The sequence below is a fragment of the Aulonocara sp. 'chitande type north' Nkhata Bay genome, linkage group LG4 (assembly GCF_057382095.1).
Source record: "Aulonocara sp. 'chitande type north' Nkhata Bay isolate Kocher_YH1m ecotype deep benthic linkage group LG4, A_spYH_male_GT1.1, whole genome shotgun sequence".
Taxonomy (NCBI): domain Eukaryota; kingdom Metazoa; phylum Chordata; class Actinopteri; order Cichliformes; family Cichlidae; genus Aulonocara; species Aulonocara sp. 'chitande type north' Nkhata Bay.
The window spans coordinates 22,405,909-22,433,333 of NC_141347.1; the positions used below are offsets into that span (position 1 = coordinate 22,405,909).

The 27,425-nt window shown below is 41.3% G+C and overlaps 1 protein-coding gene across 2 annotated transcripts in view; it reads right to left on the bottom strand.

The window, feature by feature from the left end:
• cyth3b (cytohesin 3b) overlaps positions 1–27,425 on the bottom strand; it is a 41,135-nt gene that overhangs the window by 8,553 nt on the left and 5,157 nt on the right. The window contains exons 2-9 of one of the 2 annotated variants that reach the window (XM_086289158.1): positions 8,698–8,780; positions 8,246–8,310; positions 6,700–6,766; positions 6,481–6,599; positions 5,972–6,052; positions 4,385–4,497; positions 3,367–3,515; positions 2,741–2,852 (exon numbers count right to left, since the gene is read on the bottom strand). In XM_086289158.1, coding sequence (XP_086145284.1) covers positions 2,741–2,852; positions 3,367–3,515; positions 4,385–4,497; positions 5,972–6,052; positions 6,481–6,599; positions 6,700–6,766; positions 8,246–8,310; positions 8,698–8,780 — 789 coding nt within the window. Of the gene's footprint in view, positions 1–2,740; positions 2,853–3,366; positions 3,516–4,384; positions 4,498–5,971; positions 6,053–6,480; positions 6,600–6,699; positions 6,767–8,245; positions 8,311–8,697; positions 8,833–27,425 lie in introns of those variants that run through there. The other variant, XM_086289157.1, reaches the window with a different exon arrangement.

Here is a 27,425-nt window from a genome sequence, read left to right on the forward strand (position 1 = left end):
TCCCTTGAAGAACCTAAGACTACCATGAACTGGTGAACCCGCGAGACCCAACACAGACATTTCACTGTATGTGCACTTTGTGTATGCTCAGGGCTGTTGTAGATTTCTGTACCTGGGCTGTTTGTAGAAATCGATTCTCGTAACGACAGACTATACAGAGTTTCAGCCTTATCCCAATATTCATTTTTAAATAGAAGACCCTGTTTGGCTGCATATGCAAGATATTTCGGGCTGTGCCTCTTCAAATGCTCTGTGCTGCTACAGCTGTGCCACAGGAAGCTTAAATGTAAATCACTGACAACTGAAAACTGTTGGCTTTGACTTTTGAGACATGCAGGCAAGCTGCCTTGTGTGAGATTGCAGGCTACCAGCACAATCTCGCCCAACTTCAGGCTTAGTTAACTGATGACTCGAGCAACTGATAAATTATTACTGCCGTTGCCCATTCATTTTTTAAGGCAACAGGATAAAACCTCATTGGCTCTCAGGAGAGGAGAGCAAACTTGATGTGAACCTAACTTGGCACGTAAAGCACCCCTGGAGGTGAAAACGCTCACGCAAATACACGCACGTATCGTACACGACACCCCAGAGCAAGTTCGCCACCTCACGTGTTCATTTGTGCAAACTACATCCAAAACTATGTGTGTTATTAATTCCTAAGCATGACTTTTACTGCAGCATTTCCTTCCTGTTTTCATGGTCCCCTCACAGAAGCCTACATGGGTCACAGACAGCTATAAAAAGCTCTGTGTTTCCTTACATTTCAATAGACCCTGGCTATTGAATTAGCACGGCCAAATTTCCGCTGAGCGCAGAGAGACATTTGCTAAAAAAAGGCCTTATTCCTCCGTATCCTCCAGGGTTTATCTTTAGAGAGTTAAATTAGAAATATTACAGTGAGAACTGGTTGCGGGGGAAACTGCTCCAGGGAGGAACCGTGCAAGAATGTAATCATGTTAGGTCTGTGAGCCACAATGGGGCTATTTACATTCATACGCACTAGCTTGATGAGGCTACAGAGACGTTACACAGAGTTTAAAGAATGTGCAGGTCAAAGCCAGGTGTGTGTGCATGTGTGTAAACACTGTAGTAAAAACCAACCACCTGCAGTGACTTTGCTCTTTAAACCAACAATATGTGGGCTAATAAACAGGTATTATGTCCAATAATAAATCACCGCCATACAGTAAATTATAAGCTGTTATGTATGTGAGGACTGCTGGAGTACCTGGCAAGTGATGGAGCGAGGTTCAAATCAGAAACACATGGGATCAGAGGGGAGCCAACTTCAAGCAGAGTAAAAGCAAGATTTATAAATGCATGACCTCATTGGAGACACACACACACACACACACACACACACACACACACACACACACACACACACACAGTCTTGTTTTCATAGCTTTGTGGGGATATCTAATTGACATAATGCTTTCCCTAGCTGCTTACCCTAACCATCACCATTAAAATTGAATGCCTAACCCTAACCCTTAGCCTAGCCATAACCATAACCTAATTGTAACCCTGACACTAAAACCACAATTTGAATCTCAAAAATGACTTCAAACTTGTGGTGACGGCATTTTGTCCCCACACAGCTGTTGGTCCCCACAAGTATGGTAAACTTCCAATTTTTAGTCCCCACAAAGATATGTAAACATACATATGTACACACACACACACTTCAAATGACTGAGATGTTTTTTTCTTCCTCACACAATAAGAGGAGTCCACGTCCAGGCTAATAAACAATGTACGTATCATTTCTAAACTATGTTTATACAGAGCTAATTGAGAATCTGCATCTGCATAGCTGTACTTGTGGGTTTTATTATTTTTCTTTTAAGCGGGCTATAATTTGTCATACATCTTTTTTTGTAGTTTTAATAAACAACAACATGACGGGGTTTTCATTAGAAAGTCCCTCACACCATAAAGTATTTAAATATATTAAAATTAGTTTTACTTTGCTTGTAAAACACCTTGTGAAGCCCATTTAAAATTTCCTGTGTATGCGGTTCACATAAAATCAACTACTGCCCTTTTTTTTTTATGTTTGAGATATAACTCACAGTTCATAATTTCAAATCATGTGGCTTTTAAATAACCACAGCCTGGCTTTTAGAAAGAGAGGAATTCACTGATACATCACAAACAGTTGGTTACATTTATAATTATATCTGAAGCTTTGTGAGTGACAGAACTCAAAGTTACTGCTCGTAAGAATCATAGTTTCTAGGTTAAAAGGCTTTTTGTCAATCGTTAAGTTGACCTTGAAGACCTCGGTGGATGACTCTGCTCTACACCCCTACACTTTTATCTGAATTCATTCAAAGCTTTTCGAGCTTTCATGTTTACAGACAGAATGACATGCATGCATATTTTATATGCACTGTTTGCTCCGTTCACAAACGCGACCAGACCTTCAATGAAATGGATCATGAATACACTCCCATGTATAAACTGTAAGATACACGACTTGTATATAAAAGTTGAATGTTTGCTGTTCTATTTTTAATCATATGGGTGTGTTTGCAAGGTTTTATCTATCTTTCAGTTAATGTTTTATGATCAAAGGAGAGTGCACGAGCAACAGTTACCACGCAGTTTAAGTTCTCATGAGTCTAATTCTATAGTTGCAGACCAAAAAGAAAGAAAGCAGGAGTTCCTAAATAAAGTCAAGCCGGATGTTTTGCATTCCCCCAGAACCTGAGCGCGTGAGACTCAGACTAACCTAATTTAAGCAGCCAGCCTTCTCTGTCTGGGTTGAAGAAGGTGTGCGTCAGGTCGTTCCCGTCGTCCTCGGGGATCTTAAAGGGTTCGCTCTTGATGCTGTCGTATAGATTCTGCACAGAGAAAGAAAAAGCAGAAAAACGTTTACGCTTAGATGAAAACACACACACACACACACACTTCTAACTCACGTGCAAAAACATTCAAGCCTTCAACTACCGGTGCATTAAACGTGACACTGAGAAATCAATTTTCAGACAAAGATTCATATATCAGTGACTCTGGGACCTCGAAGATTTTTTAACAAGGTTCCTTTTTGTACTGAAGGAGCACTTTGGCAGACACGACAGCCTCTCGCATGCGAGTCGATCGACTTGTTTTTCGTCTTTTTCTTATTAAAGTTCATCATTATCCTGAGCTGCAATGTCTCAATTAGGGAGGCATGACTCTGCTTTTCACAGAGGAGACCTATAAGAGAACCTATAAGTTTCCTTTTTGTCTGCCACATTGAGAAAACCCCAAACATTTAATTTAATCCCTCCACTTTTACCTCCATAGTGTTTCAAATGCATACCACATAGGATAAATTCATCAAACCTGACGAAGTAATCAAGTCAAAGCTCTCACCCTGAGTAGCTCCTCTGGGAGATCTCCCCCTTCATTGATTCCTCTGTTCATGGAGATGAAGCGCTCCACTGGGGGCTTGTCTCTGACGTTGGGATTATGCAGGCTGGTGTTCAGCATGATAATGGCAAAAGATAGAACGTAGCATGTGTCTGTGGAGGTAATTACACACAGTGTCACAGGGAAACAACCAAATACAGCACATGCACACTCCACATGTGTGTGTGGAGGTTATAGATTAGTGTGGATGTGATAAAAATAGTAGGCCATTCAACTTATTTGCCATAAAAGGGAATTAGAAACATCTTGTAGCACATTTTCACACCACAGATTGAAGGAAAACCTGATAAAATGGAGAATTTAATCAACAGAAAAGCCCATCTTCTGACACAGTGTGTTCCTGCTCTTACGACTCGGTTTCATCCATCCACACACTAAGAGCCCCAGACAACATCCTCTGCATGTAATTTATAACCCAGTGTGCACCACTCTTGAGGGATGACCAATAACCAAGTCTGGGTGTGTCACCACTGCACCACATCAATATTCACAACCCGAGCCGTCACCTGCATCCTCCTTAACACTAACACGTGAGCAGGAAGGCTATGTGCAACAAGCCAAGACGGCGCTAATGACCGCTATTGACCGGTGATCAATTTCATTATCACTGCTGGAGACACGAATGCTGATCACACAGGTAATGAGCAACTTGCCAACTTCAGTGGAAAACTGTAATTGGACTTCAGGTCCACTCAAGTTCACAGAGAGGCTGAAATAATGAACAAATATTCTGAAGCTGCACCCCTACGCAGTCGTGAAATCTCCGCATGTAGCCACAAGGTAAAGATTTATACAGGTCCAGCTGTCCGGTGAGAGACGACAGACAGACAGAGGCATTGATTTGAATCCGGGTGGTCTGGTGGGCAGAGCATGTTATCCGTCCTGGACTGTCTGGCTGAGTCTGACTCATATATCTGCTGCGGTGCAAACGTGTGTGTATGTGTGTACGTGTGTGTGGTACCTGTGGACTGGAAGACGCCGGGATTGCATTGGCAGTACCTGGAGGCAAAAGCCTCCATCATACGATCAATCTTCTGGGCTTCGCCGGGAAGTCTGAAGCTCCACAGAAACTGCCTGCAACAGCAGAGAGCGAGAGGAAAAATGTAATGATGTGTCATGAAATATTGATGTGAATGTTTGTAACAGTATCTGTGTTTTTCCCTGTGAATTACAAAACAGTATTACACGGCACAGACATTTCTTTATATTAGGAGGGTGTGTTTATGGCATAAATGAAGACGTCTTTGCCAAGAGGCAGTTTTGTTTTTCTAGTGTTAGATTAGATTTTGATATTTCTGCAAAAAAAAAAAAAAACAGCACAAAGAACACTCTTGTCTTTCATGGGACACCCGACAAACCAAACAACTAGAAGTTAGAGCAAACTTTTAAAGCTGTGCATTGGAAAATACTCTATTTTTTAGCACTTTGAACACAGCTTTAGGCAGGAATCTGATACACTGATCACCTAACTTGATGCGCAGGTTTGCATGACACATTGTTGACATATAAGAGGTGTGCACACCGGCTCCTCTGTTATCAGTCGCATGAAAAAATATTTATTTAATGGTGACAACACATGTTAATGTAAATCAGCATAAAAATATAACGTGTAAAATACGTTTTGTCCCAGAATTTGCCAATTAGTTAATTATATGTAATTCCAAAGTAGGTAACAATGAATATACGTGTGACAGTGCCCGCACATAACAAGAGATCAAAAGTAGCATCGTTGTGCCTCCACTTGATCTCGTCACGGCCACAGTGCTAGTGCAACAAGTGTGACAAAGCAGAGGCCTCATCTGAGCTTAAACCTGGATCAGTTTTTGCTTGGATGTGCAGAGCAGCGGTCTCCTTGTGGACCGCTTTGCATGGTTGGTCGTTATGCTCTCCTCCAACTTGATTCTTATTGGCAATTTAGAGAAAAGCACTACATCAATAACATCTCAGCAATATCCAATCCCATATGAAAAGTGTTTTGCGAATTCAACAACAACCTGACCAACTTACAAATTTGCAAATCACATCACAAACGACAACATGACCAAACCATCTAAAAAAGAAATTATCAGCTAGCCTAATTGTTCTAATATTATTTTTATAATGCCAATTGGTGCATCCCGGGAAAGGTCTCTGACAGATACACCGCTCCCCCCACCCCCACCTTCCCTGCAAACAGTCGGTTGGCTCAAGTGTGGGAACAATTTCAGTCAGGCCAAGATTTTTTTACAGCCGTGATATAATGTCATATTTCAACAGTTTACAATGGGAAAACCAAATATGTGAAGTGAAGCCAAGGCGGATTTCTTTCAGTTTGGTCTGTAAAACTCGGTGCACGTCTGGTGTTTACTTTGCAAAAGAAAAGTACCAAAGCAACAATAAAACTTGTAAAACACCATCTTATCGTGCTGCAAACTCCCGTATGTTGTTTTGGCTGGTTTTTTATACTTGAAAACAAGCCTGCCCTTCACAAACTTTACAATCTGCACTGTAGTACCCACTCACCGTCGCCTGCTTTAATTCTTTCTTCCTAATATGAGTTGTTAAGTACCTCAAGGCTTGAACGAGGTTGAGGTCTGCAAACTCGTGAAGCTCCACAAACGCCTGGAGGACCTTAATGTTGAAGTCATCCCTGGGGTGGTGGGGAGAAAAAAAAACACATGTGATGAGTAGTTCAGCTTAAACAAAAGCAGAAGAAGTGATGAACTCCTATGCTCAGTGACTGAAGGTGGAAAGCAAAGTCCTGCAGCCACGTCACAGTGCCACTCTCAGACAGAGAGCCACTGTGCCGGCTGAGACAGGCAGCGTGATGTCCCCTGTTGTTTTGACATCCTATCCCCATTGACTTCCCTTCGATAAGAACCACATGTCCCCTACACTTTTTTCCCCCTCTTTCAGCGGCACGGTCTCCTGGCACTATTGTGCTCCATAAATCCAGACCACCAATTTCCCAGGGCTCTATCACTGATGTCTGAGCACGTGCAGTGCACATCTCACAAGGATGTGGGGAGAGGAAAAAGAAAGGTGGAAGGAAAACAGAGAGAAAACTGGAGAGCTCACCGTTCCCCTAAATAGTCCCCGATGACTGTTTTGTTGAGCCCTTCTCCTTTGTAGAGGAACTGTGCAATGTCCTCTGGGGTGTTCTGGAGAAGATCATTCTCCAAAAGAAACTGGATTCCCTGTTTTTAAAGAGAGAGCAAGCGCAGTACAAATAGGTATTTTACTCAGTTTCAATGAATGATTTAAATTTAAACTCCAGAGCTGTGGATCTCCTCTGACCTTCTTTGGGTCCATGTTGAACTTTTTCCTTCCCATGGCGATCTGCTTGTTTCTTTGTGTGGTTTTGCTGTGACAAAAACCAAAAGAATAAAAAACCCAGAAAACATCCTTCACATGACAGCCGAGTCCAATTTTGCTCCCCGGCTGCTGCGTGTGTTTAGTAGGTCACTTTGTGTCGAGTTTATTCAGGGCCTGTCACAACTGTGTTTACCAACCACTCAGTCAAGTAAAGGCTGAGTTTACATTTGGATTAAATTGAGAAAACTTGAATTTCGTTCACAACATGTGATTGTGCATCAGCTGTTACTGCTCACTTGAGTGTATCTTGTCCCTTTTCTTTAATTCATCTTAGCTAACTGGACGTACATTGTCCCTATTAATGCTGGAAACCCTTTTTGCTCTCATTCCTCGGGGAAATCTCCACCTTTGCGTGTCTTTGAACGCTCCCTAAGCCTTACGTATGCCCAAAAATAGCTGGAGCCCCTTTGCCAGCTGCGCCTGAGACACACAACAGCCTGACACGACCTCGCCCCACCTCAGCAACCAATCAAATGCAGACTGTTTGGTTAATGTTAAGTCGAGGGACTGTCCTGCTTTTCTCCTCAAACAATGGGGTATTAACATGTTAACATACACACACAAAGGTGTGAGTCTCACTGCAAAGGTAACTGTTAAAAGAGTAGCAGAGCCAAAGCAAACAAAAACTAATGAGCTGATCTCTTGGCGGTTCATTGAAGCCATCCAAACATGCAACACTACTACTTTTTGACTTGACTTCATTTAAATCTCCAACACTATTAGCTATCCTGCTAATTAAGGCCTAGAGACCAATTAGTGACCATCTAGGGACCACTGGTCACTGGGGAAAAGAGTGCATTCTGCTACTGGTTGATGAAATACATTGGTTAACTTGGTTAACTAAGGCACAACTTTGAAGGTGAATGTTTCAGTTTTTCCAGTTTCACAGCTTCACAATCGCTCGGAGAGTAAACTGAGTGTTTGCAGACAAGTTGGCGATTTCCATGTAAACTACAGAGGGACGCGGCAATCTGCTCATAAACAAAGCAATCACAAAGAGGTTTTTGGTGGAGCACCACCCTCTTTGCAACAGATTTCACCTAGCATCAGCTAGCAACCACTCAACAACTATTCAGGATATACACATTTCCTTAGCAATCGGGGGCACCGACCACTTTCTATGACTGTGTGACTGAAGCTTAATTTAGCATTTGAGGAACTGCTGGTACCAGCTATTTAAATGTTCGCTTTTTACTTCTTTAGTCCATTTGATATAATTTAAAATTAATACTTTTTACATGAATTTATGTAAAGAAAAAAAAAAGATAAAACTTCATGTTATCTTGGTCCTATAAAAACACCAATGAGCATTATTATTATTTACTTTTAGATTTTATTGCCTATTCAACGACAGCTTACAGACAAAACTAAGAGCCAAGAAAATGCTATCATAAGCACACAATTCATAATGAAAATAATCACACAACATGTAAAAAAAAAAAAGAAAAGAAAAACCATCAAAACTCACCTCTCCCCCACACAGGTTAGCTGCTCGATCTCAGTCATTACCTCTGCAATCTCAAACTTCAGCCGCTGAAATCGAAGGACAGAGTCGCTTGTTTCATAAAGTCAAGTTTATAGCTCCTGAGACGACACAGTGCAGCTCTTGAATGATCTGCAAACACAGTCTATGATTTTATTAGTTAAATATATATAATAGTGAAAGGCTTGCTTAATATGACGAAGACATGTGTCATTTCATGACAAAAGGCAACAGCAAACTAATATAAGTAAATGTAACAATATAAGATCTGAAAACAAATGAAATAAGGTTCATTGTTCTGCACTGCACCAGAGGACTTTTCAGACATGCAACGCACATCAACAACCGTGTTTATTAGTTTGAGGCTTGCTCCGAATCATTCATTTAGAAGTGTTTGATCAGATTACTCAAATAACATTGATTCCACTGTTACTCACTTCAATATCATCCAGAAGCTCTTTTTTCCTACGCCGTATGTTTGACAGCTCATCTCTTTCCTCTAAAGACAGGTCCTCGGGCACTGGAAAACACAGCGTGCAGGGAAAATGAAATAGCATGTGAGTGATAGAGAGGGGCAGGGTTATGACGGTGGATTAATTTAATTCAGCTTCCGACCAGCCAGACAGAGTCACGGGGATTAAGCTTTGACAGCGCATACCTGTTCGATGAATCCATCCCAGAGACATTACTCATGACCCAAATTAATACACTAACTGACTGAATTGCCACTTCATTTTGAAAGCAGGGATTAAATGCAGCAAAGAGACTGGGAAGGAGTGTGCCGGGAAGTTCCACAGATATTTTTTTTTGTGGCCTTTTCTACTCTTGCATATTTTATGTTATCCTGCAGGTGGGTGTGCTGTTGAACCTTGGATTATTCACAAATTCCCTTCCTAAATATGAAGATTAAATTTGGTCCAATTCTGATCCCTGATTACAGATTTATTAACTGGTGAAAAGTCTTTGCTGGAGCTCACACAACGTCACATGGTCAGATTAGTTTTTAACAGGTGATTTCCATGCATTTCAAAAAGTCCCAGAGGTCTCTCAATAAAGTGAATGCCCTGCCAACATTCATGCTTGCTTTGCTTTCATTTCTGTCTCTCCAACCTCTCATAACAAATGGAGCAGGGTAAAGTTTCCAGTTTCTTCAGGCGTTCCACAGTCCATCATTTCAGCTTCCAAAAGCCTTTTTGGGTAAACAAAAACCACTTGGTCTTGCAATCAAGCTTTCATTTTTTGTACTCAGGATGTCATAGTGAAATACTATAGACTCTTAAAGACTACCAATCTAAATATCAGTGGTGTCATTACTTTATAGCAATACTGAGGAGTGAAGATTCAACGCACAGCTCTGAAATCTCTTATGCAAACTTTCTTGGACTGTCTTTAAGTAGTCTACAGGAATAGTTCTCCAGGCCTCTTGAAGGACCTTCAAAGCTCTTCTTTGGACGTTTTCTCTGCTCTCTCTCAAAATGGTCCCACACTGCTTCGGTAATGTAGAGGTCTGGACTCTGAGGAGGCTGTGGACACTTATTTTGTATCTCTCTTCTGAGCTCCTCCAAATATTTTGCTGACCATTTGAAACACAAACTTTAAATTTAGATTCATCACTCCATCAGATGTACCAGTAATTTTTAGTCTGGTTCTCGTGTAATTTGGCATACCTCAGCCTTTCCTCCCTGTTTCTTTTCCTTCTGAATGGTTTCTTGCCAGCCGCCCTTCCACTGAGACCATTGCTGATTAGGCTCCGTTGAACAGTAGATGGATGAACTCACGGGGCCAGATGCATCTCTCAGGTTCTATGTCAGGTCTTTGGTGGATTTGCTCTGGTTTCTTAAGGACATCAATCTTGGGTACTGTTCATCTACTCTACATAGCTTTTCTGCCAGTTCTTCATTTGTTTCCCACTTGTCTAGTTTCCTCAAACCTTTTAAGGACACACTGCACACCATTCCAACATATGTAAAGTTATCAGCTGGTCTTTTTAATCACCTTGTTGGAACAAAAACTACATTTGTTCTGTAAAACTGTGTTACCTTTGATTTTTTTCATAGAAAAAAGAAAGGCTAAAGATCTAAAGGTACAATTTAAAATAGTTTCTTTGCTAAGTGATAAGTGTAGACACAACACTGATTCATCCCTTGAGTTAGGCCCCTTTTTCATGCTTGAATTAAGGTACAGCAGGCCTTAATTCAGTGCAAAAAACAGACAAACAAAAAAACATTCCTCTGAAAATTGTCAGGTACAAGGACTGGATTGAAAATGAGTGAACAAGTGGCCAATGTCCAAAGAAAATGTTTTGAAAAACCTTCAGAAAGACTGTTGCTCAAGACAACTTATTTAATATTTAGAAGAAAGTCAGGCTCCTTGGAAGCAAAATACGAAGTAATGCGGGGTGGCTTGAGACTTGTGCACTACGCTTTAAAATAAAATATTATTAGAAACTGCTTAAGTATATAAAAAAGTATGAAATGTAGGTTCTTTATCTATATTATCATGTGAATCCTGTTAGTGTGTTATATAGTTTGTGATTTTATACATTAATTACTAAAGTATAGATGTATCTAAATCAAAGAGCAGGTTTAGACGATATGAGGCTTTCGTGGTTCTCATGAGAATTTCCTTTAAAACCAAATTAAAACCACAGAAACTTTCCTGCTGAAAAGCAGATGACGTCCATAAACAACCCTCTGTGTGTGTGTCGGATATGCGGGATGGCACACAGACACACACACGACCACTGAGCATCTGGCGAGGCCTGCCCCCTCAAATATTGGCTTTTTGATAGTCAACTCTCATCGAGCCGTCTTTGGGGGTAATTAACACAGCAGAGAGAGAGCAGCACATCACATGTTTTATAGCATGAGCCAACAGACAATGTATGCACAGGTGAGCACACACTATGCTCGCCATGCATGCATGCATGCATGCATGCATGCAGAATTTCACTAACATGACATTTATTTTATCCTACCCTTAAGGTCCCAAGAGCCACCTACTTATTTACTTCATTTAACCGTTCCACGCCAAACTCTTCCACCCCCTTACCCCCCTCAGACCCCACAGAGAAAAATCTCCCCCACTCTTCCACACATCAGAAAACAGCAATCCATTTGAGAGCGAGCTGACAGGAAGTAGGTCATTTTCACATGGAGCTGTACCAGATTGAGCGTCTCCTACGCCGTTCCTCGCTCTCGCGCACATGCACACACTCCCCCTCTATCTCACCCTTTGTCCGCCTCCACTCTAGTGCTTGAAGTGGGGGTGAGAGCAGATTCAAATCCCCAAACTGAATCATACCACTAAGCAGCTTTGCAATCCAGGCACACACACCCACCCCTCCACAACTGTAAATAACGGAGAGGAAAAAGGGAAAGTTATTTCCTCTAGTCTTTATCTATCTACTGTATCGCTCTCTCACACCGTCTGAATCAGTCCCTCTCCCCGGTCCTGCTCTGTAAGACAAAGTGACAGAAGCAGCATGGACTATTAGGTTATTATGTTCGGAGGGCATGGAGCTCATGTTATCACAGATGAGCAGTCGGTCGAGAGAGTAGGGATCCAGATGGGTGTAGATAGACATTTTTCTCACACTGTCTACCAAGACAAAGCAGAAGGGGAAAAAAGAAAGAAGCAGGGTGCAGTGCTTCAAAAAAGAAAAAGAAAAGTAAAAAGATATAAGAAATTTATAAACGCAATTATTACACATAAGTGGGTCAAATGTTAATGGAGTATAAAAACTGTGTCGACCAAGCAGTGCAAGACTGAATGATGACGCACTCGTAATGTGCCAAGACATCAAAAGAAGCTCTTTTATTAGCTTGACTGCACTGAGGAAAAACCATATTTTAAGATGTAAACTTTGACACATGGTATAATGGTGCTCTCTTCTCACTCTTTTACTTCTCAAAGCGTCAATTAAGCCTGTAAATGTTCCAAATGACAAGGAAACTGTCGCTATTAACACAGCTGCTATTACATTTAGACAATACAAGATATTTTTTGTAAAAGATTTGCAAAGTGGGAACATCGGAGGGAGAAGATGATTGGGGCTGTGTGGGTTGTACGGGATCTTTTTATTATTATATATTTTCAGTCTTTTTTTCTTTATGGTATCTTCAGATAGATGACTTTTGCTGTAGTTACATGTGAGGAAACAGAGGTTTTAAACCACTGCATGACCAAACCAACTGAGATGATGTGCTGTGCACGTGATTTACCTTTGAAATTGATGCATTCAAGACCAGGACCAGCTCTCCAACTATCGCAGTCAGATGCCGTCTTCAAAGTGACTTTGGTGCATCAGGACTTTTATCAGTTTGCGACTGAATGCATGGAACTGCCAACTTTACCTCAATCTATTTGTGATAATTTGTCAGTTGTTCTGTTTTCCACAGAAATCAGCCAGAACCTCGCGGATCTGAAATTAAAATTTAGAAATTCCTCCAAAAACAGCAATGCAGTTACTGCACGATGGAGATTTATCTGCAAAATTACATAGTTGATCGGAATATGACCAGAATGCAACCAGTTGGCAACCAGTTGAGGAAAGTCCTCTATTGGAAAGACTTGTTCAAAAAGAGATGTTATGGACTGACTCAGACAGATTGCCAACATGTTGGAACCTACAGATTTAGGGTGTTGCACGCTCAACCAGTGGGCGATCAACTAGCTGCCTCAGCTACAGTTGATGAATATGAGAAAAGTGAATGCAACCACCAAGCAATCACCAATTTAACACAGCCATAAGAAGGTTGCAGTTCTGTTTTTAACTCTGGAGTTACTGAACGATTAGGAAAATTGATGTATCGGAAATGTTTAAATATATTTGATTCAGTCTTAATGTATTCTTACTTGGCAGAAAGACTGATACATACTCAGCCATCTAATAAAAATGAGTATACTGTACTTTGCTCATTTTTGGGATCCTTTAATCACATTACTAGATTCTGTGATCAAATCTCTAAATCTAATACTTTACTCCTGCAGCAACTACTGAACTCCAGACACGGCACAGCAACTAGACTCCAGAAAATAAGTGCAACCACTTAAAAAAGTCTTCTTCTTTTACACTTTGGTTTTCCACACAGATTAAATAAAAAATAAAAACAAAAAAAGCAGTACATCATGTTAATTAGTAAATATTAGACTGTTTCCTTTGTTTCTAGCCTACGATAGAAGTGGTTTCATATTGCCTAGACAGACAAAGTTGTATCAGCCCTCTTATCCAAGTCTTTGCAAGATAGCAAACAAGCCTAAAAATGTCAAGCCACTTCTGTGAAATCAGACTAAAAGTTCATTGTTGACCCTGTTAAAAAAACAACAACAACAACTCTACAACTTTAAAGGTTTGTCATGCCTGGAGAGCACAGAAAAATTGTATCCATGACAAACTCCATCCCGTGATAGCCCCAAAACAGCCACTACAAGGACTGCTTTGTTGACTTAAATGTGTGACATTTTTCATTGAGTGTAATGCTGAACCCGTGGAAAAGGGTCTGTGGAGGGTTAAAGGAGCGCAAAGAAAGTTGTGACAAGTCTGCTTCTAAGAGAAACAAAGACACAAACGGGAGTGTTTAGTGGCAAACGGCAAAGAAAAGTAAAGGCACAAGAGTGAACAGATAGCAGCCCACCAGACATCTTCACACTCTCTGCCTCTGTTGTTCTCGATTCTTGGCTGCAGTTAAGTATCCTCATAAAGTGGTAATTGTGGAGCAAAGAGACCCCGCGGACAACCTACGTCTGAAATGCGCAAAACACTCCTCCATCCCTCCTACTCTGGCTGAAAGAGCTCGACTGGACCGGAGAATGGGACAAATTGTCTGAGAAGATCAAATCTGTTTTGGTTAACAATCCCCCTGCTGTGTGTGTTTTGTAGCATGTGGAAAACTCAGAGTAATGTGATATGATTATAAGGCCAAATATCACTGTGCAGCCGGCCCTGGGCATCAGATGCACTATACATCTAGAAGTTTGTGAGTGTGTATTTCCATTTTTTCAAAAAATCAAATTAGGTTATATACAAACGCTCCACGCTCAACCCTAGGCTCAGCCACACAGATTACCAAAGCAACACCACTCAGCCATTTTATATTATGACTCAGGGGGCTGCTGCTCCAGTTATAATCAATACATCATCATAACAGTTCAAACTTGCGTGCTTAGCCTTTTTTCCCTGCATTAGTAGCCAAGAATGTACGGATGAGTAACTGCCCCTGTGCTGAAGTTTTCACAGACATCACGTGATCCCGAACATTTCCAACAGAAAGGTCACCGAGTCTGAATCTTCCCCTTCTCGGGCTCACACGCATCGTTTTCCAGTCTTCAAGCCCTGTAACCAGACGGGTCATCACCGGCTCTATGGGTCAGCAAAAAGGTCACAAGCCATGTGCTGTTACTGGTTGTATGAGAGACATACTTAACTTATCATGATTAGCACTTTATATTAAGATGCATATGTTTACTGTTAACAGGTAAAGCTGCTTATTTCCCAAGGGAGCATCAATATCGATGAATGGATCCATGTTTGATTTTTTCCCTCCTGTTCATCCAGCACTGGGGGGATCGCACTAGTTTGTGACACCCTGCTCCACTACACTATGGAACCACTACTTACTCACTGTTAACCAACAGACTTATTAACGCTTTGTCATGCAATTCATATACGTATGGGTGACCCTACTTTCACAGGTAAAGGTCCTGTCTACTTGGACCTTCCTGCTCTTTTTGTTGTATTTTTTTTACCAACTAAGATGGTGTGAAAAGACCTTTGAATGGTTAAAGTCTCTCATGTTGAGTTAGATTTTCTAAAGCCTGAAAAACAGAGCCCAGGGAGCATGAAGAGCCCCAGTCAATCATGTCACAAAAGGCAAATTTATAATCAGAATCAGATTCTGATTAGATATGTTTAATTTAAAGTATATAAGCACTATAATCACTTGCTATTTTTGTGTTTTTAACATAAAAATACACCGTATGAGTTGAGTGTCGACTACTCTTGTGGTACAGTCACTTTATAAGACCCATACTGACCAAAGTGTGTAAGACAAATTAATTCCATGCTATTCTTAAACAGCCGTCAGAAGATTGAGGGAAAATTCTTGGTTTTACAGAGTTACCAGAAACAATGACACAATCAATGAAAAAACCACGATCCCTCTGTTAGAATAACACATCATATGATTGTGACATGGTTGCTCAAATCATCATGAAAAGATAATTATTGACAATGGAAAGATATCCACAGCCTTGCAGTGTGTCAAAAAAGTCCTATGTGCAAAACAATACATCTGTGATGAGCTCAGCTGGCATGGGTCAGGGCAAAATGGCCAATTTCAGTGTGTACTTTGTTAAGATTAAGTTTTACTTCATGGATAGTGTTCCTTAGAGCTGTTTAGCTTTTAGCTTTATTTCTTAATATCTTAATAAAATGGAAAAGAAGAACCCAGGTCAAAAAGAAGCCAAACAGGAAGCATGTTTGCAGATCACTCTCCTTCCTTGCAGTATTTAGGTCAGTGAGTTAAAAGAAAATCAGCTATGATTAGTGGCAAAGTCTTATGACCGGATATAAATGTGTCTTGTCTGCTCCAGATTTTCATAGTGGTCATAAAAAGAGATCACATGCAAATTATTCATGCCACAGATAACTGAGGCTGTTTTTCAAGTCCACTCGTGATCCACACTTACATAATCTCAATGTAATTCTTTATTGAACTCAGTGATCACATTCTATATAAAAAAAGAAATTTCAAAAAGCACAACAATTAATACTTGTGGATGTATACAGCAGTGCTAAAGGGCACATTAGAGCTATAAAATATATTTACGAATGCACCTAATGAAGCTGAAAACTGCCTGGGGCCTTGAATAATACACGACAGACAGAAGGACCCCAGTTACTGTCTGACGCGAAACCCTACTGCAAAAGAGATTAGAGCTGAATCATGTGGCTTTCATTGGAAAATATAAAAAATATATATTTAAAAGTATAACTAGTTTCTGGAATATGAGTGTGAGTTCACTGTGCTCAAATGGCCTCCAAATTCACCAGATCTCAATCCAACAGAGCACCTTTGGGATGTGGTGTAGCGGGGGATTAGCTCCATGGATGTCCAGCTGACAAATCTGCATCGATCATGTGATCCTATCATGTCAATACCAAAATCTCTGAGGAATGTTTCCAGCACCTTGTTGAATCTATGCCACAAAGAATTAAGGCCTCAGTTCACTGTATGAAACTTCTGGACGCTACTGGAGAAGAAATGAGGAGCTTATTGAAACCAAAAGAGGGTCCAAGCTGGTACTAGCAAGATGCATCCAATAAAGTGGCCGCTGAGTGAACATGACAGTGGGCCAGGGGCCAATTAATTAACAAACTATACCAATGTTCTCTCTTTGAAATTATTTTCACATGATAGAGAACAACAGCAAACAGAGACAGTGAAACATTTCCTGATTTTCACCAAGTTTTCAGTGAGACAATGGAGGGGATGTCTACAGCAGTTCAGTGCACTAGGTTGGGCTCCATGTAACAATAGCAACCACATAAACATGAGGATGCCAGAACCCATTCCCACAACAGGCTACTTAAGGAGAACTAACACAAGTTGACAGCACAGCCCATGCTGGACTGTGGAGAATGATGTAAGGGAGAGTTGATGTTTCAAAATTAGGTGACACACAGGAAAAAAATGACCTCCAAATGGTTTATATTCAAATTCAAAATTCTCATGTTTAGCAAATCTCTATGTCACTGCTATAGTTAAAATACAAGATACCAACATGTGACTCAACAAGATCCCTATTCTCACCGGAGTTTTACAATAAAACACACAAACCACATTCGCTTTTCTTCTCCTCGGTTCTCATGATGATTGACATGCGTTCAGAAGAGGAGCGTGTCCTTATGGTGGTCTGCCCTGTAACAGGCAGCACTGTGGCTGACTGCAATAAGAGCATCTACACTGTTTTTAGCAGCTTGTTCCGCACTCATGTAAGCTGCAATTGTGGCTGGTAGGTGTGTAGTAATTGTTCTTCCCCTCGGCGTTACTCCTACTCACTGCTCTCAAGCATGCACAGGCACAGAGAAACACACACACATACAGACAGGCGCGCGCACCGACAGCCTCTTTGACAGTTTCTGCCTCTTGACAGATGACAGCAGCGGTGTGGAAATAGCACACATTCCTCTTATTGCAACTGTCCAGTCGGGCCCAACCAGGTCTCCATACACCGCCTAATCTTATTCTTTAAATCAGATTCTGTGCATTGTCTTTTATCTTCAACTCATCCTTCTTTTCTCTTAAGATGCATCAGCCACTTTCCACATGAGAACACTCAGCTCCCACATCAGCACTAACAGAGAAATCAAAATGCCCATCTTCGCTTAATAAAAGCTTCCAAATACATCTGCCGTGCACTCCATATTAGATCAGCAGCACTGATGGTGCAGCAGAGTGAGATAAGGCAGCAAACCCTAACAGCAGCAGCAGAGTGCATTCGTTTTTGCAGCTGGGGTTCAATATCATTTTATTGAATCTGAATCGCTTAAAAAAAGATCTCATCAGTAATGGCTTCCATTATTTGTACTTCATGTTTGCAGTAAAAGCTTAATAAACCAGCTACTGGAGAAAAGTTTTCCTTGGTTCTGACTTTAAGTTTAATATGAACGTGACGGAAATGAACTAAGTGAGAATAAGTGAGACTGAGCCTTTGCACACCGGACTTGTAAAATATGTAACTATTTCGTTAAATACATTTTTCAGACTCACCCATTCTTTATGGAGCTGCTTATAACCATGGTGTAATTTCACTCAAAAATCTGTGACATTTATTTTTTCACACCAAGCTCGATTTTTCTATCTTATAGCATGCAAATAAGCAGATCTGACCAATGAGATCACTGCATTGCACTTGTAGTTTCAAACATGCACCAGTACTGAATATACAAATAGTAAAATAATACTTTTTTTTTTTTTTTTTTTTACCTCAGACACACAGCCAGACATTGCTCCAGGTCTGAAATCATTTCTCCGCCTCCTCTGATTTGGACCCAACTCTGCCAACAAGACTTCAAACTGACCCACATGCATGGAAGAGTTTGTTTCACGAGTATAAAACAAAAGGAACAAGAAAGAGCACCTCCAAACTCAAGATCATGGTCCTCAGCCTGAAAATAGTAGAGTGCCCACTCAGGGTTAGGGATGAGTTGTTGCCCAAGTGGAGGAGTTAAAGTATCTTGGGATCTTGTTCACAAATGAGGGACAGTTGAATGAAAGACTCACGGACTGACTCCATAGTGATGTGTTGTGGTGAAAACAGAGCTGAGCCTGAAAGTGACCTACATTCCTAGCCTCACCTACGGTCAAGAGCTTTAAGTTGTGACCAAAACAGCCTGTATTTACAAGTGGAAGAAGTTAGCTTCCTCTGAAGAATCTCTGGATATAGGATGAGGAGCGCAGATCAAAAGGAGCCAGTTGAGGTGATTCAGCCATCTGACCAGCACATTCTAGGCAAGGTGCTGGGAGAAGACACTTGTTTAGTTTTGTCTCATAAGAGCTGGAAGAATTGTTAGAGAGACAGAGGTCTGCGCATGTCGGCTTTGACTGCTCCTGCAACTCAAACCTGGGTAAATGGTAGAGAGTGGATGGATGGATGGATCAGATGAAAGTTTTCTGCCTATCAAAATAAAAATGCATGTCTATGACAAACAAGGGAGGTGAACACACCATAATCAAGAGAAATATAAGAAGAACCTAAACAAACCATAATACGTGTAGTTATCAAGGTCAGTAGTGCAGGATAAGTGGAGTGAATGCAATAGAATGAACGGTGAAGACATACCAAAAGGCAAAACGAATGGATGTCTCGGACATGAGAGCGCACCAGCAACTGAGCTCTGAGGGAGTGTTTTTAAAAAGCACTCTCACACCAAGCCAAGTCTTACCAGCCGCCCCCTCTCCACTAACTGCAAGAAAAGGTGCAAGACAAGCACGACGGAGCGGCTCGTCACGCCATCACCAATGCTTTCACTTTCCACACTGCTGCTAAAGGTTTTTCACACGCCTGCACCTACAAGAAATTAAAAAACTGACCCTATGAATCCACAAGATTCAAAAGTTCAGCGGTCACTAAAGTGATCGCACTTCATCCTACAAGGAATGTGAACCGCCAGATCAACATATGAACCTGGCTAAAATAAAAGACGTAGCAAATTTTTATCTTTGTGTGAAAGATAAAAACAACTTCTGCCTGTTAAAAAATACTCAAACTGCCCAGTTTGAGCACTGAAAAACACATCTGATGTGGGAAACTGCATTTGGTTCTTGGACCTGACACATTTAGACATAATACTTTCTCTTTGAGTATGAAAACCTGTTTAATGTTTTAATTTTGTATTTAGTTAGTACATGCAACCACCACGAAACTCCATCAATATCAAGGAAAAGAAAAATCTCTCTTTGCACTGTTCGTTCGCCTCAAAGAGATGACTGACTTCCAAATCTACAGCAGTCACTTGTTGTTGGTGCTCATCTCAGAGACAACCAAAGCATTCCCCTTTATGAAAATTAGATTACAAAGGAAAATCAAAGGTTACATCAAACACAACATGGCTGTTTGATTCTTCAAAGCCTCAAAGACCATATAACACAATCCCTTGAAGCAAGACAGTCTCTTCACACAACCCACTAGTCACAGTCAAGTATTCATGAAGTGCATTTGCCAAATTTCACTCTGAAGCTTCCTTTTCCCTTTGGACTCGAAAGGCATTCTCTCATTGGTTTATTTTTGGGTCATCATATGCAATTATTCTCAGACAAATTGCTCGAGCGGCTGCTGTGATACGATCCCTGGTTGCCTGCCACGTCACAGAGGCTGGTATTGTTTTCACCTTCTGTAAATTTCGAGTCACTGAGCGCATAGATGGCCTTTCATCATGACTGTTAATGAATTCTTTCACGAAGTGCTGAATTATTGCTGCTGGATATACGTTTTGACTGAAACAGTTTACAAAGTTTTGCAAGTATTGCAACTGATAAACGATCGCACCGTCAGTCTGCGGAAAGTCTGTCAACAGCAGAAAGACGGAGACCTTTTCTTATCACACAGACTACATCCTACTTGCCTTTTTACCAGAGGGCAAAGAAATTTGAAGGGAAGAAAGTGATCTTGACAGCCTGCTGCCTCACCAATCACCAGCTGACAGTGATAGCATAGGTATGTTTGAGATTAACCCAATTGCAGTTTTGTTTTTTCTTTTCCGCTCTTTGTAATCTCACACCCTGTCTAGACAAGACCTTTCCTTATTGACGGAGGAATCAACTGTTACGCAAACACCACCAACTCCCAAGTCAAGAAGCCTGGATGCGTGGGGGCTACAATAAGCCCTGAAGAATTTTTCTGTTGAGTCAAATGTGTCGAGATGACGGCTCCCTCGTTTAATCATCAGCAATCTCCACATAATGTCTCCTTTCCCAGCCAGCCTACACAGCTAATTACAGGATAGCCTGAGCACGAGAAACTCAAAAACTCAAAAAAGTTGCTGTTTACAACAATGGATCCCGAAGTTGGGGCTTGTGGATCACCCAAGGGGTTGAAAGATGCTTGCAAAAATAAGAAAAGACAGAAAACATTTCTGCTATGAAAAAAATACTTCTTTTTTTTTCACCCCTTGTTTATGAAATGTTTGGTTAAGCTGCTCAGAGCTAACCAGAACTAAGAGGCAGAGATGGAAAATTGTCTCAAACTGTGTAAAACTTTCCTAACAAGACAGAGTATTCCCAGAACTCCTCCCTGAACCACCAACTGTCAGCCTAATTTTACCAAATGTAGTGGGCTAGGCACGGCAGGGCTTGTTTAAGTCAGAATGCTACTGCTGTACTGGGAAAACCTATAACCCAACTTCTCATGTGACACAGCACACTGTTGCCATCTCTATACAATATTTCTTATTTCTTTCATATATTTCTAGATCTTCAGTTTCTGTGCTCAGTATTAAGCGGTATTGCCTTCAAACGTAAGAAGAGTGATCAAAGAAAATAAGTTGAAATGTATATTTATTCTATAGATGTACATTTAGTCTCTCTAGAATTTGCTTTCAAGGAGCCAGATGTTTTTAAAGTAGTCCTGAGCAATAGTTCTCCAGGCTTTGTGAAGCTCTTTCAAAGCTTTTCTTTGGACATTGGCTACTTTGTCATTCATTTTTAGTCCAGACCACTGAACAATATCAGTCATGAATTGACCTCCCCAGAGCTCAGACATTACCATTGTTGAAGCAGTGTGGGATCATCTTGACAGAGAATGGAACAAAAGGCACAAATACATCCAAAGAAGAGCTTTGAGTGTCCTTCGAGAAGCCTGAAGAACTATTCCTGAAGACTACTTAAAGAAATCGCAAGAAAGCTGTCTCAGAGAGTTCAGGCTGTGTTGAAAAATAAAGGTGGTCACACCAGATACTCACCTTCAAGCTCATTAGAATTGTGCAAACTACAGAGTAAACTTGGGGTGGCTGAGGACTGCATAATGAAAAATAAATGGAAGTTGACAGCATTTTTACACATGTACAAACTAATCAATCTACTCAACCAAAGCTCCAACTTCCCCGTGCACAATCACTAGAAAAGCGGCGGTTTCAAAATGGTGAATAAATGTTCCCTGAGCATCACCAACCACGTGAAGAGGATCTGTTTATCAGAATTTGACCCCTCAGTTCGGCCATGCGTTGCTGTTGACTTTACAGCTCCTGCCTAATATAAGGCAAACTGCTCGTCACCCATCGCTTTGAAGCTGAAAGTTTATTACTCGTGGACAATGGAGGCTGAGGTCGTGTGGGTAGTCCATTAATACATTTCACATCCCATCACATCAGACAAAGGTGTCCTTTGTTTGCACGGATAGTCACTTCAATTGCTCACCAAAAAGTTGACATTAGTCCAGTGCATTAGTTTCACCTGTCAGTGCTGTAACGCTCAGAATTCCACTGCCACAATGGTCTGTGGTCACAACACCGCTGCTAGTCTGTTCCTGTCTGTACTTTAATGTCAGATATTTGTAAGCTCCCACATGTGGCCTTCCTCAGTAAAGGAACTCAAATCTGCTACTGACAGCCACCAGGATCGATGTCTGTGGTGTAAAAATCTGAATCCTAATTGCTTCTGCTACCCACAGTCTGAAATCAGTGGTCCATAATGTCAAGAATGATCAAAGAGATTACAATAATAATGACAGCTTAACAGGCATGAAACTAGCCAAGGAGACGGGGCTGAGCAAGCCTATTTTAGCCATTAAAAGTCAGAGGTATAGGCCTGATTAGAAGAAGAAACACAGTAAACCATGCAGGTCCATCTTCTCTGAGGTTGTCACGACACGCAAGTCCTCTAGACACTCTTAGCTGCACCTCTGTCCCCTCACCCCAGGAAGTGACTGCAGTGTGACACAGCACACACTGTCTGATATGCAAGCCTTGAGCAGATGAGCAGCAACAGAGAGACAGAAATGGAGGAGGCAGCAGTACAGGCTGTTTATATTGGGTTCAGGCCTAAAACTCGTGAAAAAAGTATACACGATATACAGGGATACAGAGAGGGAGAGGCAGTCAGTAGAGCAAAGAGACACTCCAGCTGACGAGTTGGACTTTATTTCCACTTTTCTTCTTGCAAAAGAGCAGGAAGGACAAGAGGCATGTGAAGAGGTGGAGAGGGGGGGAAAAGAAGTTCATAACAGAGTTAAAACCTGAGCTTTTTTCCTCCTTTATTACACAAAATATGTGGGTGGTTCAGGTTCAGACGATCGCTCCTTCCCAGGTTCTGGGTAAAAGGGTTTTTCCAGAATCTGAGCTTCTGCAAACAAGAGCCCTTTATTTAACCTCTCATTTTAAATCCCACTAGCTGAGCACTGATTAGAAGAAAACGCTTCTGATTCTTGCATCATTACCACAGAGTAGCACACGCTTGTTTTTCCATACAGAGTCAGATGAAAGTCGCATTAAAACACTCGGGATGACCGTGTTGGCTCATGTGGCCTCCGCATTGCATTAGCGGTAAAATGAATTAAACCCTGTTTCTTTTCTATGTACTGCTGTAATGTGTTTTTGCTGGAAGCATAATTGTTGTTATAACTGGATGATGTTTGCTTTTATAATATTTTCCAGAGCATGTTATGCTTTTGTGCTGTGCAGAAGGTGCACAAAATGGTAAAAATGGAAGATCTGACACCAAGAAGTACTTCATATAATGATAATGTTTAGACACACCGAGGTGTCTCAGCATAACACTTGGCAATGATCTTGAGCGTAGCATCTTGGAGAGCTCGCCACAGTTTTATGTGGATTTAGAGCGTCTCGGTGTCGACTGTCTCTTCTTGTAATACTGCGAGAAGAGATCAGTTCTCTGTTTGATGCACATCATCTGTTGCAGGATGTTCTCTTTGCCTTTTTGCTGAAGATATCTCTTTAGGACTGGCTGGTATGTTTGGCCTCGCTTGTCCCACTGCAAACTGGGCCCAATCGGACGCCTCTCTAACGGTGGCGCATGATGGATGAGAGTCCAGACAAGTGCCTAGAACTGCGTGCTGTATATAAACACAATTTTTGGTTGTCAGGGTCGATTAATTTGTAACATGTGGAGCCCAAATCAACAAGACCAATTGTGAGCTCATGAAGCTTGCCTGTGGAAATGATGATGCACTTACCTTTAATGTAATGCAATCAATGTACAGAAAAAACAGCATTACCGAAGTGCGCCCGGGGAACTTGATTTTTGCGTTTAACTTCTTTGTAAGTGCATGAAAGATTAGCCACACATGCTTCCTTGTATGTGTCCTGTACATATAAGATGTGGCTAATGAGGGTCATACAGGGAAAGTGCATGAGGAAAATGATTTGGAAGATATGAAAATAGCAACTGGGGAGACAGGACACATTTGAATATCAGCTGTTCTAATCTAACTGAAAGCCAGCAGATTGGTTTCCCACTTCCTTTTATACAGATCAGTGCTGAAAATCCCATGTTTTACTACATAGCTACACACATGTATTGCCTCCTGATGGCTTGCAGGCATTTATGACAGCAACATATCCCCTGGGAGTGTCAGCGTCGGAGAGCTGGTGATTTTACCACGAGGAAAATAACAATAATTACTCATTATTGCTTCAGTTTGTGTATCAGCTGAGTCCATTTATGATGAGGAAATTAATCACAGAGCATTTGCATCATGCTCCTCTGGCTGCATTATATAATTAAGACAAAAAACACCCCGTTGAACTCTACTAGAGCGGCTTTGCACAATTTAAAGTTCAAAACAATCCTTATTTATTTTATATTCATTTCATATTCAGTTCATCAGCACCTCACACTTTCAGCTGACTTTCTTTTGATTGGCTGCCCTAAACAAACAAATTATTTGAACACCAGGTGGGTGGAGCTTCTGTGCCTTCAGTCAGAGCCATGTGCCTGTAGTGAAAGAGCTTCTGCTCTTTTTGACATAATACAGATGCTAAAATAAATAAACTGCCTGAAATGGAGCATTTAAAGCAGTCTGAACTTCAGCTTCTGTCTCACAGGGATTACTTGTACATGCACTGACAGAAACTAAGAAAAAGCACAATAGTTTCCCTTTGATGATGACAGATATTTAATGTGGCAAAGGCCAACAAGTAGAGTGAATGAACCTGTGCCTGAGAGTGACTGTAAATTACTCAACCCCTGAGATAACCCTGAGGGCCACTCTCTATCGGTGTGTGTGTGGATTTTAGTAGTGAGTATGCTGGTTGATCAAGCGTGCCCAACCATTAGCAGTGGTTGCTGTGCCATTAATGTGCCATGAGTTACATGCTGTGGATGCAAGATTGTGGACAAGGACAAGAAGTGTGAGTTTTTATCCGTAGGGGTCGTGTGAATGTGTATTTAAGTGCGGCCACGAGTCGAGCTACCATTGTCCACATAGATGCTCCTGCTTATCAGTGCACTTGCGGACTATTCTGCAGCCTGTCAGCCTGACCTGCTCTGTCAGGGCGACTCGCAGTCCTCACTACAGCAACAAAAGACATCCTGTCTTGGAAAACAATTTAACAATTCAAGGGTCAGGGCAAAGGAAAAGAACCTTAAACCGTGGCATGAAGTGCAGAAAATCCTGGTGACACATCACACTACAATTCACATGACAGACTTGAAGGAAAACACCACTTTTTCCATTCAGGGTTGCCATCTTTCTTGAATCCTGTTTATATAGATATGTGCATTTGTAAGTTTTCCAGCACTCAAGTAGGAAAGTGGCAGCAAGTGACTCGAACCCATGACCTATAATTCACTAAATGTCATGTTATCTCTGCCTGATTGATCTCCATTTGTCTAAGCGTGGAGAGGATTTACAGGACTCACTAAACTTCTGCGTGAGAATGTCTACACAGATGCATACATTCACAGTCATTTAAACACGTTTCTGTAGAAATATGAGATATACACAGCTGGGCTGAGCCTTGCACCACTAACCTAGTTTGAGTATCTGACTGCAGCAACAGCTTCCCTATCAGACTCTCTTTGAAACTGTGCCACAGCTGCATGTCTCCATCTCCCTTGCCTAAACATATACAAACCGACTCCCTGTACAAATACACCATCATGCACACACCAATACACACACTGACAGGTTGCTCAAGAGTCCGTGTGCCGTGTGTCACACGGTCATCCTGCTGCACTTTTTCTAGCCTCTGTCTGAGCCAAACGGAGCACTGCTGCTAGTCTGAATTGCACAGGGCTGATGATGGGGGACGTGAGAGCCAAGACTACATGACTGCAACAACCTCAGCCTCCTCCACCGCACCAGCGGCGCAGTCACAGCTCGTTTTCTCTCACGATGAAAGAAGAATGAATTTTGCATGATGCAGCAGCATCTTACAGCAAAAAAGGCAGTGGGGGTAGGAGGTGGAAACATGCACATTTTGCAAAAAAAAAGAAAAGAAAAAAAAAAAAGCAAAGACCGGGGGTTCGCTGTAGCAGTTTACTGACACGTTGACCTCGTGAGTAAAGGCACTGAGTGACTGTTACAAATCCCTTCCTAAAAGCTGGGCTGGCAGTGCCACAAACCCTTAGGGAAAGACAAGAGGTCTGTAAGAGGCTGTGGGCTAGCCAGATGTTCCACACTCACACAGACACGTGCATGCAGACACACACGCACACACACTGGGTGTTCAAGAGTGGACAACAGAGCTAAAAAGAAAGGTGTTCTGGACTTTCATAGTTCTCCTTTGTCTGTTCAGCAGCTATGCTGGGAAGAAGCATTAGGACAAGAGAAACGACAATATGCTTTGAATTTTCATAAAACTAAAGTCTCTCCGTAACACGTCCAACCGTAGTATGATATCACATTATAGCATTTTCTACTTCAAACCAAGCCGAGACTTCAGTTCGATATAAATGTTGGCTGCTGTCAGCATAAAGGAGCACTTCCCCCAAGGACAAAGTCCAGCTCACAAGTTCTAATATTGTTTAGAAAGTGACCTGGCTCTGAGTCACAACTTAATGGATTTTTCTACTGGCTGGGTTTCCAGGGGGTCACAGAGTGGTCTCCAATCCAGTGTGACTGAAGCCTGAAGCTTAAAATGAACCAAGATTTCAAACAAGTACTACAGTCTTATATGTTGCGGGGTGTATGCATGTAAATGAGGACTACATTTTAACATTTGTTTCATTATCAATATTTTGTTATATTTTGATGCTTGTAGAAAAAAATATATATATATATATGTACAAAAGAATGAAGAATACAGTTCTGCCTGATGGTTAAAAAGATGGATAGAAAAGTAAGAATCAGTGGAACAAAGGGACAGAGAGGACTTTAGTGAGGACCTTGTGAGTTCAGGGAAGTAAAACAGAGTCGTTAAGTGCAAAGACAGAGGGAGCGTTGGGGGATGGTAATCAGGTTAAAGCCTTCACCAAGAAATATGCAGCATCTGTTTTAATAAAATAAAATTAGTACGTCTGCCTGACAAATCATAGTTGCAGATTGTAACTGAAGAGTAAAGTACACAGTGTTTGCAGACTGTGAAGAATTGCAGTCACGGGGGGATACACCTTTTTCCTGCATCTTCAGCAGGTCAAACAATCTTTCTGTGCTTACATAATTGTTCCAAACCTCCCTTTTCCTGTCCACTTTGGTCAGCTTTCTC